The following is an 18911-nucleotide window of genomic DNA, read 5'->3' as shown; positions in this document are numbered from 1 at the left end:
TCCCTTTCTCCCCCCCGCTGCCGGCTGGGCTCCCAGCCGCAGCCTGCAGTCTCTTTTGACCTCTCCTCCGGGCAGGCCAGAGGAGACTGCAGTCCCGGCCTCGGAGACTTTCTCTTATAAGCACTGAGGCCGGGGGTGGGGCTTGGGGAGCAGGAAGTCCCACCCCGGGCGCCATTTAGCCCTGGTACGCTTCTGTTTCTATACCTTCAGAGGCTGTGCAAAAAAATGAACACAAACATAATCCTAAAGCTTAAAAGTTCACATCCGGGGATGCCTTTTAGAACTGTGTCTGCACTTGTGACACTCACCTAATACTTCACTGATTATGGCAGGCAGGAAACAGTTTTCACAGCCACTCCCTGCATGCTACTGAGTGGCAAATGCATTTTGCCTGCACAGCACACACAAAACCTTCGTGCCTCTTGTCCTGTTGGTATTCTCTTTATGTCACATTTCAAGGAGTGGTTTTGTTTGTTCAAACTGTGGCTTGCTTCTGCACTGCCAATGTCTAAAAGGTTTTGAAAGCGATTATAAAGTGCACCTGCCCCCCTCCACAGACAGTACTTTGTCAGTATAGAAGTTAATCGTTCATAATACTTTTGAACGCATGTCTTTGCTCTTGATCAAAAATTTAAAGTATCGTCAGTGGTCAGTACAGAAGTGCTTACTTGAAGTGGAAACGCTGTCATGGGTATATCTTCATTGGCTGCATAAATACCTATGTTACAATTCTTGTCATCAGTTTGAGGGATGGTACTTCATTCAAATATAATTTCCATAAATACCTACTGTAACTGCATTTTGAGCTGTTACATTCTGCGATAAAGTCCCTATTATACGGCGCAGCAACAAATCTTCTAGCCATAGTTAATTTCCATATCTCATCACACAATCCAGCAAACTCAGCAACTGGTTATCAGTGTCCCACGACACATGATGAACCAAAGATGGCAATTTGAACTGTTTCGATGGCAGTCGTTGTTGGGTCAAATCACACATATACCATCTTCTCAGTTTATGAAATAGAGAGATTCGCCTCCTAAAGCGTAAAAATCCCGTATACAGCCCAGACATCCCACGACCATGAAACACATTGGTTTTAAAAACTTCCCACCTTTAGGGGGAAAGGAATCCTTTTCTCAGATTCATTCTTCCCCACAGTACAAAGGATTCTGGGGCACTTGCTAGATCAGTGCCTCAGATGTAGGGTTTCGTCCAGGTCTTGGTGCGGCCCTGCGTGGACTGCGCGATGAGAACAAATCTCCTCTCAGAGAAGCTTGTCTGTCACTCTTGATCTTCCCCAAAATCACCCTGTTAGCTGTTCCATTCCCCACTGTTGTGCTCAATGCATTCTTCCTCCTCTGAATCGGCAGACACTTTCTTGATTCTCTGGATGGCCGCCTTGATGCTTCTCTCCAGCTCACTGTCCGATTCGCAGCTTTTCTTTGGCTCTTGACTGACCTTCCGCAGCTTCACTCCCTTTCTGATGGCTGCCAGGATGTTATCGTTGAGAGAAGAGCTGGAGGGAGGAGCTGGAGGGGGCAGCTCCACTTTTCGAAGGAGGATCTCGCCACGCTTGAGCGAAGCCAAAACCTCATCCATGGATCCTGGGACGGGGCAAAGCAACTGGTTAATCCCAGGGGGGAAAAAAGACAAGTGATAAGTAAACGACACTTTGCCTGGTTCATTTACTCTAAAGATAAGCCCGATCGTTCCCCACCTTTGAGCCACAGATTCCGCTCAGCCAAGTCTGGGGCTCTCCTCTAACCTAAGGACTCTCTTCTGGTTTTGGCCATCATTTTGGGCAATGATGGGGAGATAAACACATCCTCCCCATTGCAAAAATATCCATGCATCTGCTTCAGTTGTCCTTGCTCCCATGAGTAGGCTACACCCATTGCAAATGTCATCTCTTTCACTGCATGGGGTGGGTGGGATCAGCTGTGTCAGGAGCCAGGAGCCCTTGAACATGAGAAGAGAGACCGCTATGCTAGAAGGTGCCGTGGAATCTGTCTGCTTGGCTCTATCTCTGCTACCAGTCAGGACAAGTATCTAGCAGAGGCAAAGCTCCTATACAAACAGGAGCTGGGGCATTACTCGAACGCACAGCACAGAATGTGCAAAACCACCCCTTGAATTTTTCTCTACTGCCAGTCATTCCCTGGGATGGTTTTTCAGACGGCAAGGGTTTTACGGGGCATGCAGCCGTCCTGATGTATGCTTCTCACGTGCAATTGTCTCCTCAGCTCTGGAAGGAGCAAACATTCAGACACAGGCCACAGTTCTCAAAGGCTACAACAAGAGGTGAAGTGGCCTGGGCAATGAGGGAACCAAAGGTGGGCACACCATTGTTGTTTGGAAAAGAAGAAGACGAGGAGTTTGGATTTATACCCCACCTTTCTCTCCTGTAATGAGACTCAAGGTGGCTTACAAGCTCCTCTCCCCCACAACAGACACCTTGTGAGATAGGTGGGGCTGAGAGAGTTGGGAGAGAACTATGACTAGCCCAAGGCCATCCAGCAGGAATGTAGGAGTGCGGAAACACATCTGGTTCACCAGATAAGCCTCTGCCACTCAGGTGGAGGGTCGGGAATCAAACCCAGTTCTCCAGATTAGAAGCCACCTGCTCTTAACCACGACACCATGCTGCCAATGTATATCTTGAAAAAAACAGGACAACACAATGCACAGAAAGAGGAGGCTCTACCTGTATAATTACTTGTGCACTTGGTTGAATTGTGCGTGTCCTCTCTGGAGACACTTCCTCTAGGGGGGACTTCACCCTCAAGGGACAAAGGCACGTCTTTAGCTGGTGTCAACATTGAGCGAGCAGGATGAGTGCCCAGAAGTGGAGGAGGAGGAGGAGGTGGTGGTGGTGGTGGTGGTGGAGGAGGAGGAGAAGGAGGAAGTGAGGTCAGAGCTGCTCCCTCCTCATTGCTCTTCCGTTGCATTTCGTCACAAGGTGGAAGAAATATTTGGACGGGAACGTCAGCAGGCGGCCTCCGGCGAGGTGTCCTGGCAACTTTGGCTTGCGCAAGGGGAGAGTTCTGGGACTGCTTCGTGGGCGTCTTGCTTCTTGACAGAGACGGAGGGGGCGTGGCTGGAGTCCGGCGGAGGACGCTCTGCTGCCGCATGGAGTTTGGAGGCTGCGAGCGGGAAGTCTTCAGCACAAACTGAGCGGGACATTTCTGGAAAGCGAGAATGCCCATGTTTCAATCATGATTGCCACCTCTGCACCTCACTGCCGCCTCTCAAAGGCCCCTCCCGCACAAGCAGAATAACGCACTTTCAGTCCACTTTCACAACTGTTTGCAAATCGATTTTGCTATTCCGCACAGCTGCAAAGTGGATTTAAAGTGCATTATTCTGCATGTTGTTCAATTTGTATTGTTATTAACTTCACCTATAGTCCCCCTTTCTTACAAACAAAATGCAAAGATCTAATTGAAACAAACAGCACAGATCCCTAACAAACAAAAAAACAATGCAATGGGCTTGGACTGAAGATGGGAAAACAATGCAAGCAAATCATTTTTAAAAACTGTCCAAGGCACCAGAACAGTCAAAGATCTTCTCAAGGCAACACAAATTGTCCAAAGTTTGTCATATTATAACGAAGAAACAGTTACAAAGGCAGAAAGCATTATGCTGACATAGAATTGTGGTAAATTCTAAAGGAGCAGCAGTGGTGTAGTGGTCAAGAGCAGGTGCACTCTAATCTGGAGAACTGGGTTTGATTCCCTGCTCTGCCACTTGAGCTGTGGAGGCTTATCTGGGGAACTAAATTAGCCTGTGCACTCCCACACATGCCAGCTGGGTGACCTTGGGCTAGTCACAGCTTTTCGGAGCTCTCTCAGCCCCACCCACCTCACAAGGTGTTTGTTGTGGTGTAGAGAGGAAGGGCAAGGAGTTTGTAAGCCCCTTTGAGTCTCCTACAGGAGAGAAAGGGGGGTATGAATTCAAACTCTTCTCTCTAAAACGGTGTGATGACATTGCAGCGTGCTACAGTCCTATCTGTCAAGTATGTAGTCTATTTCAACAGGTTAGTAAACCGTGACTTTCTCAAGGACACCCTCTGAGCTTCATGGCAGAGTACAGACCTGAACCCAGGTCTCCCCAGCCCAAACTAGCGGTCAAAATTCTCCCACTGCAGGACAGGCAAAGCTGCTGCTCCCCTGTGGTTCCCACCTGTGATATCTACCCATGCAGGGGCCACCAGAGAGGAGCAGGGTCCCCCAACAAAAGCAGAATCCTAGCTTCATGCTCCTGGGGATGGGGGAGAAGCAATAGTCTGTGTTTGGGCCTGCCCCTCCCAAGGGCTTCTGATAGAATTCTGAAATTGGAGCCGGCTGCCTTGAAGCTCCACCTGACTTCAGAGAGAGTGCTGGAGCTGAGGGTTGTTTAGGCACTGAATCAATTTGCCTGCTTCGCCCAAAGTTTCAGGCTCTTCCTGCTGAGAAGGACTCTGAACTTCTGACATTCCAAGAAGAAGAAAAAGAGTTTGGATTTATATCTCCCCTTTCTCCCCTGTAAGGAGACTCAAAGGGACTTACAATCTCCTTTCCCTTCTCTCACCCCCACAACAAACACCCTGTGAGGTGGGTGGGGCTGAGAGAGCTCCAAAGAATTGTGACTAGCCCAAGGTCACCCAGTTGGCATGTGCTGGAGTGTACAAGCTAATCTGGTGCCACAGATAAGCCTCCACAGCTCAAGTGGCAGAGCAGGGAATCAAACCCGGTTCTCCAGATTAGAGTGCGCCTGCTCTTAACCACTACACCATGCTGGCTCTGGAACAGATGGATCTGCACCTAGTGGGGAGCAGATTCTGGGCTTTGCTTCCCTGGTGCTGGATAGCAGCTTACCTTGGAAATTCCCTGCCCAGCATCACCTCACCAACCAGGCATCAGGGAACCTCTGACGTGACAACATGGCGGAGGCAGCTGCCCAGCTGCAGCTAAAACAATGCAAGATTCCACCATGCAAAGAAAGCGGACGGCAGCCTTGTCACTGTACCTCTTTGAAGGTTTTTAGCCTCTCCAGAGTTTTCTGACGCTCCTGCTTGATCCAAGCTTTCTTCTTTTTCTCCTCTTCTTTCTTGTTGTCTCTTTTCTGCAATGGAGCACACAGGGAGAGGAACAGTTCAGTGCTTTTTGTTTCTGCCTCCGTTCCTGGCCCAGCTAGAAGCCCCTGTAGCCAAGCAGGGACATATGAGCACTGAGGCTGGAGCACAGACCTGGCTTCAGCCAGAAAGCTCTTGGATGACCCTCCAGGGGAAAAGAAAAGTACTGGCTTCAGTTCCCTGTCTGTAAAATGGGCATAATGTCAACACGACTATAAGTGAAGTGGGCAAGAGAACTTAAATTTTCAGGCTGCTGAATCCTGAACCCAGTACCTGTTCTAGCAAACATACACAGTCCCAGACTATGGTGAGGATGATCAAGATTCAAAATGGTAACTGCCTTCCTTCTAGGGTGGGCTATGTGTTCCTTGTGAGTCCAGAGAAGTGGAATTCTGCAACCCGAGCAGATATGCCACATATCTTCATTTGCACGGTTGCATATTCATTTCTACTGTGTCTGATTTATTGGTCAGGCAAAACCATTCGCAGCAACAATTCATTAAAACGTTTTGAGTTCTGTACCTCTCCTCTTTCCTGTGCTGCTCTGGAAGTAGGGTGTATATTCTGCCCTGGCGACAACTTGACCTATGTAATGTTTACCTATGTATTCATGCATACGTATCATGTGTGTTTATATGTTGTAAGCTGCCTTGGGCATTGTAGAAAGGCAAGCTACCAATACTCTAAAGAAATAATATCCCCAAACAGAAAACTGCCTCCCTGCCCCTTCTCGGTACGTACAATCTGGATGCTGTGGTGCTGCTGGAAATGCCGAGTGCTCTCTTGTGCCTGCTGGAGCCTCAGACGGTGACTCTCTTCACACTGGTCCTGACGTAAAAGACAGCAATCCTTGTCAGTTGGCTTTCAAGCATGATTACATATCCTGTGTGCTTTTAAAAACGGTGACAGCTCAGGTTTGGAGAGGGGGAGAAAACACAGATTCAGCAGGAACAAGCATGCTTATGGAAAATGTTTTCCAATATTTTACCTTCAGAGAATCCTTTCTGTCTCAGCTGGTAGGTCCAGGGCAAGGAAGTCCTGTGCAAAAGGGCCAGGAACTGGCCAGGGTCAGAGTTCATGCCTTGACCATAGAAGATCTCAAGCACACTCCCCAGGGATTTCCAGTTAAGCACAAGTAGAAGAGAAGAAGAGTTTGGATTTATATGCCCCTTTCTCTTCTGTAAGCAGATTCAAAGGGGCTTACAATCTCCTTTACCTTCCCCCTCCACAACAAACACCCTGTGAGGTGGGTGGGGCTGAGAGAGCTCCGAAGAACTGTGACTAGCCCAAGGTCACCCAGCTGGCATGTGTTGGAGTGCACAAGCCAATCTTTGCTGGTGGTTCCCGGCCCCTCCATGATGCGGCTGGCTTCCACCCGGGCCAGGGCTTTTATGGCCCTGGCCCCTACCTGGTGGAATGCTCTTCCTCCAGCTGTCCGGGCCCTGCAAGACCTCAATGAGTTCTGCAGGGCCTGTAAGACTGAGCTATTCCGCCGGGCTTTTGGGGAGGCCAGCCGCTGATGCCCCCCTCCCCCCTTTTTTAACAGCGGGCGCCCTGCTGTTCCCCTCTTAGAGGAGTTTTAGCTTAGACACCATCTGTTGTTTGAAATGTTATATTATTTTTTATTTATTTATTTATTTATTTATTTATTTATTTATTAATTAATTAAATTTATAGGCCGCCTCACCCCCGAAGGGCTCGAGGCGGCTCACAACATAACTGTTTCCAGAACAGTAAATCAATATAACATTATGATTTGAACGCTGTGTTTTAATATGTGCCAGTACTAAATGCACGGTGTTTGTTTATTTATTTGCCTGTTGTTGTTTGTTGTTGTGAACCGCCCTGAGCCCTTCGGGGGAGGGCGGTATATAAGTTTAATAATAAATAAATAAAAATAAACAAATCTAGTTCACCAGATAAGCCTCCATAGCTCAAGTGGCAGAGCAGGGGATCAAACCCGGTTCTCCAGATTAGAGCGCACCTGCTCTTAACCACTACACCATGCTGGTTAAGAGGTTTTCAGACAGCAGATACTGGGAAAGAACTGCTTAAGCCCTGCAGTCTCACTGCTGGCTGGCGTAGATAGCTGGCTGGGCCCGTCACCTGATTCGGGATGAGGCAGCTTTTCATGTTCATTCCAGAAAATCCTGAGGCTACTTATCCAGCCACCGGCAAAGGCCTGCTGATTCACACTGGCTCTGCATCAATCTGGATTATTAGTGTGGACAATTAAATGGGGGAAATGCCAGCAGCACAGCTCTGAAATGGTAGAATAGATTGTAACATTTCAGATGGAAGTTGTGGGGCATTCCTTTCTTGATAGGAATTTCTCCAAATTGCCTACAAGGACAGAGCAGATCTTGTTATAATACATTGGTTGCTTTCCTAGCAAAGATACTATTTTTCAACAGTGTGGGAACATTTTTTTAAAAAAAGTTCATCCTTGTGGCTTCTGTGCAGTACCACACGGGGACCGTGAATGCATAGGCCACTGAGGAGTAGTGGTAAAGAGCAATTGCCCTCTAATCTGCAGAACCGGTGTGATTCCCTGCTCTGCCACTTGAGCTGTGGAGGCTTATCTGGTGAACCAGATTAGCTTGTGCACTCCAATACATGCCAGCTGGCTGACCTTGGACAAGTCACAGTTCTTTGGAGCTCTCTTAGCCCTACCCACCTCACAGGGTGTTTGTTGTGGGGGGTGGGGAAAGGAGTCTGTTTCCTTACAGGAGAGAAAGGGGGATATAAATCCAAGCATCTCCTTCTCCTCCTCCTCTTCCTCCTCCTCTTCTTCTTCTTCTAGTAATAATAATAATACAGTCCTTCGGAGCTCTCTCAGATCCATGCACCTCACAGGGTGTTTGTTGTGGGAGGGAAAGGAGATTGTAAGCCCCTTTGAGTCTCCTTATAGGAGAGAAAGGGGGGATACAAACTCTTCTTCTTCTAGGCTAGCACAACATGAAGCAGACCGAAGCTGTAATTCATATGCTTCCACACTGCCCATTTTATAAGACAATCAGGTCTGACTTACTGACCTCTCTGCTCGTGAATAAAGGTCTATCAGACCAACAAAAAAATTCTTATATTTTAAACAATGATACTTCTGCTATCTCTGAAACGGTGGCTAAGTACCTGTGTTATGACAATGATTTGCAACCATGATTGTATTACTCTGTGATCACTACTAATCTGTATAGTTTATTATGCCAATAAAAGGTTTGGCTGCATAGGCTAGCCACTGGCCATGTGGACTCCCGCGGTTTATGCCTGCACAGAAGACCACCTGATGAACAAGAGTTACAGGTAAATGCAACCCTGTCATCTACCTCTTTCAGGTCCATGAGGATGAAAAGCTTGGGGCACTTAAAAGAAAAACAGGAGTCCTCCAGATTCTGAACTCGGCACCCAGCACACATCTAAACATTCTGTGTTACCTTTTTGTTTCTCAAATAGGCCCTCCTTGAACAGATGATGCCACGTTTCTTCTCCAGCTGCTGTGTCTTCTGCCGCAGCTGAGCTATTTCGGAGGGAGGTGCCTGAATGTCTTCCAGCCCTTCTTCAGACGCCTTCAGCTCATCAGCGTTTTCACACGTGTCGTAATAAATTACTTCATCCTGAATTTCTAAGGAGGTTACATTCAGCGGGGAGAAAGGCACAGACAAAACTGAGAAAACCTCCTTTACAGTCACTACCACAATTCTCAGCAAGGTATGCCATATGGCTTCTCTGAAATACAGAGAGGAGGGTGCCTGCAGTCTCTCTGCCTGATGGACCACTCTACACTCTGTGCTTTCTTCTGATCAGCCTGCTTTGGGCTTGATGATTTTGCCTTGATAGTTTAGAGTTGTATCTCTGTATGCTCAAGGCCAGCAGGGGGGAGGAGGCAGAGACCAAATATGACTGCCATCTCTCTGCCGCATAAAATTACCACTTGCCCAAGATATGGGGCTACCCAATTTAGTCTCCGCATACTCTCTGTTTTGGCTTTGGCTCTTTCCCGTCAGGAGGCACACTCAGATCAGAAACTTGTGTGGAAAGGCCAGGACAGTGGAGGCTAATGGTGTGGAAAGGCCAGATACACAAACCAAACAACATTTTACAGAGTGTATGAGACCAACCACACTGGTGCAAAAGAGGGGAAAAAATCTCTTGCTCTGAATGTTGTTTGCAAGTTCCCAGTTATGCTGGAAGGCATCGCCCCACAATGGCAAAGCCCTGGCTGTGAAAGGAATCCTGCCCACAAGGGAAGGGGTCAGCTTGCAAGATGAAATGCAGGCCCAGTCCATGGCTGAGCCACACAGCACTGCGACTACCCCCAACCCACAAGACTACGGAAATGAAACTGGCCACCAGTCTTACCTTTCATTCGTCGCCTCAAAGTTTCCAACTGTGTGACAAGCAGCATTTCTTCGTTTTTCAGGATCTCAAACTGTACCTCGTATAGCTCCAGCTGGGTTTCGTAATATTCGATTTCCAGCTCTTCCAATTGAGCCAGGTCGTTTTCTTGCTCTTCAAAGGCCTCCATCTGTACGTTTGCAAAAACACGGCAGGAAACACTGTTCAGATGGCAAGAGGTCAGCGGAAAAGGCCAGCTCCCACCTGCTGAGCTCAAGTTGGACCCCAATTTTATCACACCATGCCTCTGGGAAGATCTCAGGGTATGTTATCCTCACATCAGCCCCTTGAGGTAGGACAGGCTGAGAAATAATGATTGGCCCAAAGTTATCTAGTAAGGGTGGCGGGTGGCTGAGGATATGACCCAAAGCCATCCCTGCTATAAGTCTAAGGGGGAAAGATGAAGGTTTATCGGGGAGTGAGGCTTCTGGGGTTAGACAGACACCCATCCACCACAGTCCAATGAACATAAGAACATAAGAAAGAGCCTGCTGGATCAGACCAGAGTCCATCTAGTCCAGCACTCTGCTACTCGCAGTGGCCCACCAGGTGTCTTTGGGAGCTCACCTGCAGGATGGGAAAGCAATGGCCTTCTGTTGCTGCTGCTGCTCCCGAGCACCTGGTCTGTTAAGGCATTCACAATCTCAGATCAAAGAAGATCAAGATTGGTAGCCAGAGATCGACTTCTCTTCCATAAATCTGTCCAAGCCCTTTTTAAAGCTATCCAGGTTAGTGGCCATCACCACCTCCTGTGGCAGCATATTCCAAACACCAATCACACATTGTGTGAAGAAGTGTTTCCTTTTATTAGTCCTTATTCTTCCCCGCAGCATTTTAAATGTATGTCCCCTGGTTTTACTATTGTGAAAAAGAGAAAAAATTCTCTCTGTCAACATTTTCTACCGCGTGCATAATTTTATAGACTTCAATCATATCCCCGCTCAGACGTCTCCTCTTCAAACTAAAGAGCCCCAAACGCTGCAGCCTCTCCTCATAAGGAAGGTGCTCCAATCCCTCAATCATCCTTGTTGCCCTTCTCTGCACTTTTTCTATCTCCTCGATATCCTTTTTGAGATGGAACCCCAACTCCTCAAAACCTCCCTCCTGATTTAAGGACAACCAATTTGGATGCCTACAAGAAATTCCTCTGATTCCTGAAGCTTTCGGGCACAGAGGTCTCACATCACCTGATCCTTTAACTGGAGATGCCAGGAATCGAACCTGGGGCCTTTCTAGTTTTTGCACTCCTGTTCTGTTAACTATTGTTGTGTTGCTAATTAAAAAGAAAACGAAACTTTATTTCTCTGCTTGGTTATTTGCAGATCTCCACTAACTCGAGAGCAAATAATAGTGGGTCGGGTCCTTTGAATTTCTCCCCTTAAGTTTTCCTTTGAGGGAGAAAGACTTTCTTTTCAGATGGGAAAAAAAGGGTTTTTTCTCTGCTGTAAAAGCCACCCAGCTGACCGCAACAGGCCTCTCTGCAGTTATGTTCCATTTCAGCACAGCATCTGGCCCTGCGAACCCCCAACTAAGAAATGCTCGGGGTTCACCTCCATTAGCATTCTTTGTAACAACATTCTTTTTTGCCTGGAGGGATTTAAATGTCAATTCACAACAAGAGTGGGGTGGAGGGAGGGAGGGAGAACTGAAAGAGCGGCGTTTGTTGTTGCTCTTACTTGCTTCCGGATGTCGGCTCTCTTGTGGTTGAGGCACAGCTCTCTCGCTCTCATGTGCTGAAGAGTCTCTTTGGCTAAAAGGTACTTGAGGTTTTCGAGCCTGGGAGAAGCCGACGCCCAGGCTGCTTGGCCGAACCGTTGATGGTCTTGCTCCATCTGTTTCTTCATCGCTGTCCAATTAGAAGGGAGCAAAAGCGGGGGGGGGGGAGGGGGAGAAATAAATGCCACGTTGTTTAAAGAGCCCTCTCGAGCTTTAGACAGGGACCTATTAAACGCCGAGTAGTAGTTGGTTAGCATTCTGAAATGTACTTTGGCGTGTCACAAAGCAGAGAGAAACAAACCTCACCAACACAGATGCGTGGAGCTGCTTTTTATTGAGCCGGACCACAGGTCCAGCAAGGTCAATCGCTTCTCCTCTGATGGACAGCGGCACTCCAGGGCATCCAGCGGAGAGCTTTACACATCAGCTACGACTCGATGCTTTTAACTGGGACTCAACCTGACATCTTCTGCATGCGCAGATGTGCTACACTGACGCTTTAATCCTGAACATCTATACTGTGTTTCCCCAAAAATAAAACAGGGTCTTATATTAATTTTTGCTCCAAAAGATGCGTTAGGGCTTATTTTCAGGGGATGTCTTATTTTTCCCCATGATTTTGCATCCTCCACGTGACCAGATCAGCTGCACCGGGGAATCTGTAACTAGGGCTTATTTTTGGAGTAGGGCTTATATTCCAAGAATCCTCCAAAAATAGCGAAAAATCATGCTAGGCCTTATTTTCAGGGTAGGTCTTTTTTTTTTGGGGGGGGGGGGGACCAGGGTAATTTTAGCAGCTCCACAAATAAATCAAGGGACTGATGTTGAAAGCTAGTATACCACACTGGTGAAGAGCACAAGCTGTGAGCCTGGAGGTCCTTGGTGCAAATGTCACATCAACCATGAACTAGACCTATTGCATTATTTTAGAAGAAGAGTTTGGTTTTATATCCCCCCTTTCTCTCCTGTAAGGAGACTCAAAGGGGCTTACAATCTCCTTTCCCTTTCCCCCACCCCACAACAAATACCCTATGAGGTAGGTTTGGCTGAGAGAGCTCCAAAGAACTGTGACTAGCCCAAGGTCACCCAGCTGGTGTGTGTTGGAGTGCACAAGCTAATCTGGTTCACCAGATAAGCCTCCACAGCTCAGGTGGCAGAACAGGGAATCAAACCCAGTTCTCCAGATTAGAGCGCACCTGCTGTTAACCACTACACCACGCTGGCTCTCCCTTCCTCTGAGGCACACTGAGCAATATACCCCGCTCTTCCCGCTGCCATCTCCTGTGCTTTAGACTGTACACACCTTGGAGGCATGGACTTGTTTTCTTGTATTCGGTAAAGCGCCAGTCACAAAAACCAGATTAGAGGGCACTTGTTCTCAAACACTACGCCACAGTTGCTCACAACATTTACTCGGCACACTTTGTTCACAGGATGGTTTGCAATTGTTTTCCCCAGTCATTTGCACTTTACCAACCTTGGATGGCTGGATCAGACTTGAGCTGGCTACCTGAAACCTGCTTCCATTGGGATCAAACTCAGGTTATGAGCAGAGCTTGGACTGTGGTACTGCAGCTTGCCACGTTGTGCCACAGGGCTGCTAAAGGCTATGCTCAGTTCCCACCTGGCCACCCTCAATCATACCTAAAGTTCGTGATAGAAGAGAAGAAGAGTGTGGATTTATACCCCACCTTTCTCTCCTGTAAGGAGACTCAAGGTGGCTTACAAGCTCCTTTCCTTTCTCTCCCCACAACAGACCCCTTGTGAGGCAGGTAGGGCTGAGAGAGTTCAGAGAGAACTGTGACTAGCCCAAGGTCACCCAGCAAGAATGCAGGAGTGCAGAAACACATCTGGTTCACCAGATAAACCTCTGCCACTCAGGTGAAGGAGTGGGGAATCAAACCTGGTTCTCCAGATTTGAAGCTATCTTCTCTCAACCACTAAACCACGCTGTATGGTTCTGCTCTTACCTGCCAGTGCCATCACTGTTTCCTTGAAGTAGCAGACAGTGATGTCTTGGATGGAGCACATAGCTTCTTCCACCTGCGTGGTCCACTCCTCTGCCTCCCTCTTCAAGGTTTCTACCCTTTTTGGGCCCAGCCTATCCACTTGCAAGGATTTCTGCAAAGAGATCTCCTTTACATCTCAGTCCAAACACGCATTTGAGCAGCCGTCCAGAAAGGTGCCCAATCCACACAGTCCACCAAGGGGAAACTGACAAGTGAGGCAGTCAATTACTTGAGAGCTAACAGGAACCAATGCCCGTTTTACATGCTGCATCAACCACTTCCAGTAATTGGCATCCCAAATGGAACAGTGCCGTTCAAGGATGCAATCATCTCAATCATGGTTGCTGTTGTGAAATAATATTAGAAGAGGAGGAGTTTGGATTTATACCCCACCTTTCTCTCCTGTAAGGAGGCTCAAGGTGGCTTACAAACTCCTTTCCCTTCTTTCTCCCCACAACAGACACCTTGTGAGGTAGGTGGGGCTGAGAGAGTTCTGAGAGAACTGTGACTAGCCCAAGATCACCCAGAGGGAATGCAGGAGTGCAGAAACACATCTGGTTAACCAGATAAGCCTCCCCCACTCAGGTGGAAGAGTGGGGAATCAAACCCAGTTCTTCAGATTAGAATCCACCTGCTCTTAACCGCTACACCACGCTAGCTCTCTTTACTCCTGAGAAACTTTTTGCCATTTAACATTCTTTAGTTAGTTCATACGCATGTTTGCCAAAATAATCTCAAGAAAAGTTATGGTTGACTCACGCCAGTGTTACCTTTACTGTTTGTAAGTGATGTCAGCTGTCCTTGCCTGATAGTATTTTAAAGAAGGCAGCAACCATCTGACACTGCGCTGTGACTTGGAAATAATGCCTCGAGCCACTGGAGGTAGGGTGCTACGGAACTTGAGCCTCCAGGTGCGCAAAGGAGTCCCCGAAGTACTAACCATGGTGACTAACCTCCACATTAAGAACATAAGAACTAGCCTGCTGGATCAGACCAGAGTCCATCTAGTCCAGCACTCTGCTACTCGCAGTGGCCCACCAGGTGCCTTTGGGAGTTCATGTGCAGGATGTGAAAGCAATGGCCTTCTGCTGCTGCTGCTGCTCCCGAGCTTCTGGTCTGCTAAGGCATTTGCAATCTCAGAAAAAGGAGGATCAAGATTGGTAGCCAGAGATTCAAAGGTTGCTGTGCAGTTAAAGAAGGACAGGGCAAAAGACAACCAGGGGCAACCCAGAGTCAAGGCCAACCACCGTATTTTGTGCCACAGGCTAAACCAAACAATATTTAAGATTACTGTTATTATCTTTCAAACAAGGTCGTCAGAAGTCGGAAAGCCAAACCTACCAGAATCTCCAATTTGTATAACGTTGCCAGTTCTCGCATGTCTCTGAACGGCTGCAGCAAATATTGGTAGAACTTGGTTGCCACGGTAACCAGCTCCCCATATGCTTCGTCCTCCTCCTCGTAAACTCCCATTAAGGCGACCAAAGTGTCAGCCTCTTTGTGCTGATGGAGGACCTAAGAGGGAAAAGAAAGATCTGAAGTGAGTCGCGGGGCTGAAGCCTTTGGAAATGAACATGATTGGCTGCTATGCTGTGAATCATAGCTTTTTGGGGAAAGATTTAAAAATGCCTTCCGTTAAAAAAAGGTATCTTAAGGTCAGAGATCTCTTGATCTTGGAGAAGACCGCCGCCCAGCTCAAAATTATCAACAATCCAACATAGGCAACTAATTTTACAAATAAATGGCTACCCTTTTCGAATTCATTAGAAAATGCAAGCAGCAAATTCACAAAGGGCCTTTGCAATACTGAGTTATCAAGTAGTTACGTCTAGAGCATTTTAAATATTTCACCAACATATCAAATTTTATATGACGTGATGATATAAACGCGCAGTAATCTAATTGTGCCTGTTTTGAAACACTACTGGTTATTGTTGAAGTTGGATTTATATCCCCCCTTTCTCTTGCTTACAAACTCCTTTCCCCCCTCACAACAAACACCCTGTGAGGTGGGTGGGGCTGAGAGAGCTCAGAAGAGCTGTGACTTGCCCAAGGTCACCCAGCTGGCGTGTGTGGGAGTGCACAGGCTAATCTGAATTCCCCAGATAAGCCTCCACAGCTCAAAGCAGCAGAGCGGGGAATCAAACCAGGTTCCTCCAGATTAGAATGCACCTGCTCTTAACCACTACGCCACTGCTGCTCCTGTTATTATTAGTCCTTTCTTCCATATTAAATGACTGTTTTATTCATGCTCTTTATTTTGTTATTATTATTACTATTATTCATAAAAGTTGCTAATAAATTGTGATTTTAAAAATGAGTATGTATAAGAGACCTTGGGTTCAGAAGAGGCAGTTCATAGTGTTGTGGTTTCCATTTACTTAAATGGTGACTTACAAGCTCCTTTTCCCTTCCTCTCCCCACAACAGACACCTTGGGAGGCAGATGGGGCTGAGAGAGTTCAGAGAGAACTGTGACTGGCCCAAGGTCACCCAGCAGAAATGTAGGAGAGCAGAAACACATCTGGTTCACCAGACAAGCCTCTGCCACTCAGGTGGAGTCAAACCTGGTTCTCCAGATTAGAATCTACCTGCTCTTAACCACTACACCACGCTAGCTCTTAAAAGACCTGCGTTGTCAAGGTGGACGATTCAGTCATCACCGCTACCACCTTGTATGCACAATAATTCAGCAAGCGTATGAAGGATACCTCCATCAAAGGCTATGAGTGAGGATCGCAAAATGGAACCACCATGTACAAAAAGAGTACACCTCTGATCACCAATGCTGACAACAGACCAGGAGAGCAGTTTTTGTGGCTTGTTCGGAAGTGTTGAAAAGTATCTGGAAGGCCACGGCCAGAGACTAGAATGCTAAATGTGGTGAATCTAGACCTGACCCAGAGAGGCAGTTCTTATGTTTCCCCATCAAACTTTGCCTCAACGTTTAACACAAAGAGGAAAACCACCTCATTAAAGGCAACTGATGCAGCCACCAAATTGTTAAGAAGGTTGGAAGCAGTTACTCCCAGCAGGGAAAATATTATTATTGATACGCTCTTCAGGGTGCTGATTGCTTAGCCGCCTGGCAGAAGCGAAAACATTTCATTTAGTTGTTTCTGCTTCTGCTGAACGTGCATCAGCTACAACCACAACCAAAGTTTAATTTTTATAAGCGGGGAAGACTGCGCGTGATTCAAGGGTCACCCAGCAGGAACGCAGGAGTGCGGAAACACATCTGGTTCACCAGATAAGCCTCTGCTACTCAGGTGGAGGAGTGGGGAATCAAACCCAGTTCTCCAGATCAGAATCCACCTGCTCTTAACCACTACGCCACACTGGCTCTCTATTCCAGCCCTTCTGCTCAATGATGAAAACCAGGGAGACCCTTTTGCTGCCAGCTTATCCTGAGCACATTTGGGCCTATTTCCTGCTCCGCAAACTCCACCTCGCAGGGTTGTTGTGGGGGCAAAAACAAGTCAGGGAGACTGGGGAGGGAAGGCAAGAGAAGGATGCGCTGCAGCAGCGTCGCTAACTTCCTTGGGCGTGTCTGGGGTAGCTCAGGACCCCCATCACCACCCCCACCACCACCCGACCCTGCTTCGTCCCCGAGATGTACCCTCCGCAAGGCCTCCTTGGCGCCCCCCAGCTGGGCCTTGAGCGCCTTCCTGCGGAACTCCTGCAGGTTCTCGAAGTACTCGTCCTCCTCGTCCTGGTCCTGGGCGAAGAGCGAGTCCAGCAGCGCCTTGCGGCCGCACAGGTCCAACGCCCAGCCCAGGTAGGCCTCCAGCCGCCGGCACAGCCCCTCCAGCTCGGGCTCCGCCAGCACCGGACAGTGGGGGAAGAGCAGGGCCCACAGGCCGGCCCCGCCGGCCCCGCTCAGCGCCGGGGGCAGGGCCGGGAAGCAGGGCTCCAGGCGCTCGTCCAAGGCCGCCAGCTGCCGGTGCACGCCCAGCAAGGCCTGCGGGGAGTAGAGGCCGGCCCAGCTCTGCTGCTGCTGCTGCTGCTCCTGCGGCGGGTCCTGCTGCTGCTGCTGCTGCTGCTGCTGCAAGCTGCGGTTGTGGCAGGTGACGGCGAACTTGCCCTCCACGCCGTTCCAGGCCACCAGGAAGCGCAGCTTGTGCGGAGGCTCCGGCCGGCCCAGGAAGGCGTCCGCCTTGACCGCCACCCACCCGTCCAGGCTGTCCGGCTGCGGCTCCGCGGCCATCCTCGCCCCGGCCAGCACAGACGGAGGGAGACAAAAGGGAGCGGCGCTTCCGGTCTGCGGGCGGCGACTTCAAAGCCTCCGCCGGGGCCCCCGCGTTCTAGAACGCCCCGCAAAACTTTCCCGAGTTCCAGGGGAGGGCGGCGGGGCGGGGCCGAAGACAGCGGGTGCGGCGGCTCTCCGCCCACGTTACGCGAAGCCTCCCTGTCCGATTGGCAGGTCGGGCTCCCAAGTGTGGTGGCTTCCCCCTCCCCCCGGAAGCACAGAGCTTTCCAAAAAGGCGAAGAAGTTCCAGCCCAATTTTGGATGGAGGAGGAGTGTCCAATTCTGGCCCTCCAGATGTTCGTGGACTACGACTCCCATCAGCCCCTGCCAACATGGCCGATTGTCCTTGCAATTTGTTTACTGAGTTGTTGCACTTCGTTTACCCGGAAGTGTCAGTTTCTTTTACACTCTATACCGGGTCTCAAAGTGTAGGGCAGTGATGGCGAACCTTTTCGAGGCCGAGTGCCCAAATTGCAACCCAAAACCCGCTTATTTATCGCAAAGTGCCAACATGGCAATTTAACCTGAATACTGAGGTTTTAGTTTAGGAAAAATGGTTGGCTCCGAGGCACATGTTACTCGGGAGTAAGCTTGGTGGTAATCGGTGGCTTTGTTTGGAAGCAACCGTGCAACGTTTCAAATGGGTGAATCATGACCCTAGGAGGGTTCACTTAGAAGCAAGCCCCCCCCACATGACAAACTGTGCGTGTGTAACCTCAGCTTGTGGGTTCTGTGGGGCAGTACTTGGAAGGAGTTGCAAAGAACCAAATTTAAACAAAACAGTTTACTTTACTTAACAAATAACACTTTTAAAACATTTAACATTTACACTTTGCAGTCCTGTTAAGTTTGCATTTTCAAGTCCTTATTTACAGTCTACTGATATTGCCAAGTCCAATTCTTCTTTGCTGGTGGTTGGTTTTGAAGACTTCTGAGGCTTGGTGAATGGGCTTCAAGATGATGAAGGTGCCCAGAAAACTCTCACCATTTACATACACAAAACCCCTGAAACAATAAATTCTAACATTTACAATATAGCAAAAAAAATAAACTCCCTTCCCACTAGTTCCCCACAACATTGCAGTTACCTTAAACAAGGTGTTAAGGGCTTAATAAAATCAATCAAGGTCCCAGCCTGGTAGTCTCGCTTCCTCCACCCTCATGAGTTCTGCAGCATTCTACTTCATTTCAGACTCCACCCCTTTCTGGGTCATCCCATTCTGACACAGGGGTTACACGTGCGTGCCCACAGAGAGGGCTCTGAGTGCCACCTCTGGCACCCATGCCATAGGTTCGCCACCACTGGTGTAGGGCAGAACAAAAATAATACATATAAACACGCACGCACACACACACACACACACACACACGGCTGCTCTGAAATTTCTAAGATGTGCACCCATGGGCTACATCATGCCTTTGTG

General features: G+C 48.5%; 1 protein-coding gene across 2 annotated transcripts; it reads right to left on the bottom strand.

Moving 5' to 3' along the window:
* Positions 1–82: 82 nt before the first annotated feature.
* WHAMM (WASP homolog associated with actin, golgi membranes and microtubules) lies at positions 83–17714 on the bottom strand. Of its 2 annotated transcripts, none has more exons than XM_048482148.1 (10): positions 16858–17712; positions 14581–14754; positions 13201–13351; positions 11191–11360; positions 9479–9644; positions 8554–8741; positions 5861–5947; positions 5014–5109; positions 2708–3188; positions 83–1607 (listed from the first exon to the last, which is right to left on the bottom strand). In XM_048482148.1, the coding sequence occupies exons 1-10, from the start codon at positions 17443–17445 to the stop codon at positions 1315–1317; spliced, it is 2394 nt and encodes a 797-aa protein (XP_048338105.1). In that variant the 5' UTR covers positions 17446–17712; the 3' UTR covers positions 83–1314. The 2 variants fall into 2 exon arrangements, with proteins under 2 accessions (XP_048338105.1, XP_048338106.1); XM_048482149.1 differs by having other exon boundaries at positions 1447–1626; positions 16858–17714.
* Between the last annotated feature and the right edge of the window lie 1197 nt (positions 17715–18911).

This window comes from Sphaerodactylus townsendi, linkage group LG17 (assembly GCF_021028975.2).
Source record: "Sphaerodactylus townsendi isolate TG3544 linkage group LG17, MPM_Stown_v2.3, whole genome shotgun sequence".
Lineage (NCBI taxonomy): Eukaryota > Metazoa > Chordata > Lepidosauria > Squamata > Sphaerodactylidae > Sphaerodactylus > Sphaerodactylus townsendi.
The sequence above is the reverse complement of the archived record's forward strand: the minus strand, read 5'-3'. Positions and strand labels throughout refer to the sequence as shown.

Bases quoted from the DNA above. Each gene is read 5' to 3' on its own strand.
- WHAMM (XM_048482148.1), bottom strand. From the start codon at position 17,445: ATGGCCGCGGAGCCGCAGCCGGACAGCCTGGACGGGTGGGTGGCGGTC. The intron at 13,352-14,580 runs GTAGGTTTGGCT...ATCTCTTTGCAG, and splicing joins TATACAAATTGGAGATTCTG to AAATCCTTGCAAGTGGATAG. The intron at 11,361-13,200 runs GTAAGAGCAGAA...CTAATTGGACAG, and splicing joins AACAGTGATGGCACTGGCAG to CGATGAAGAAACAGATGGAG.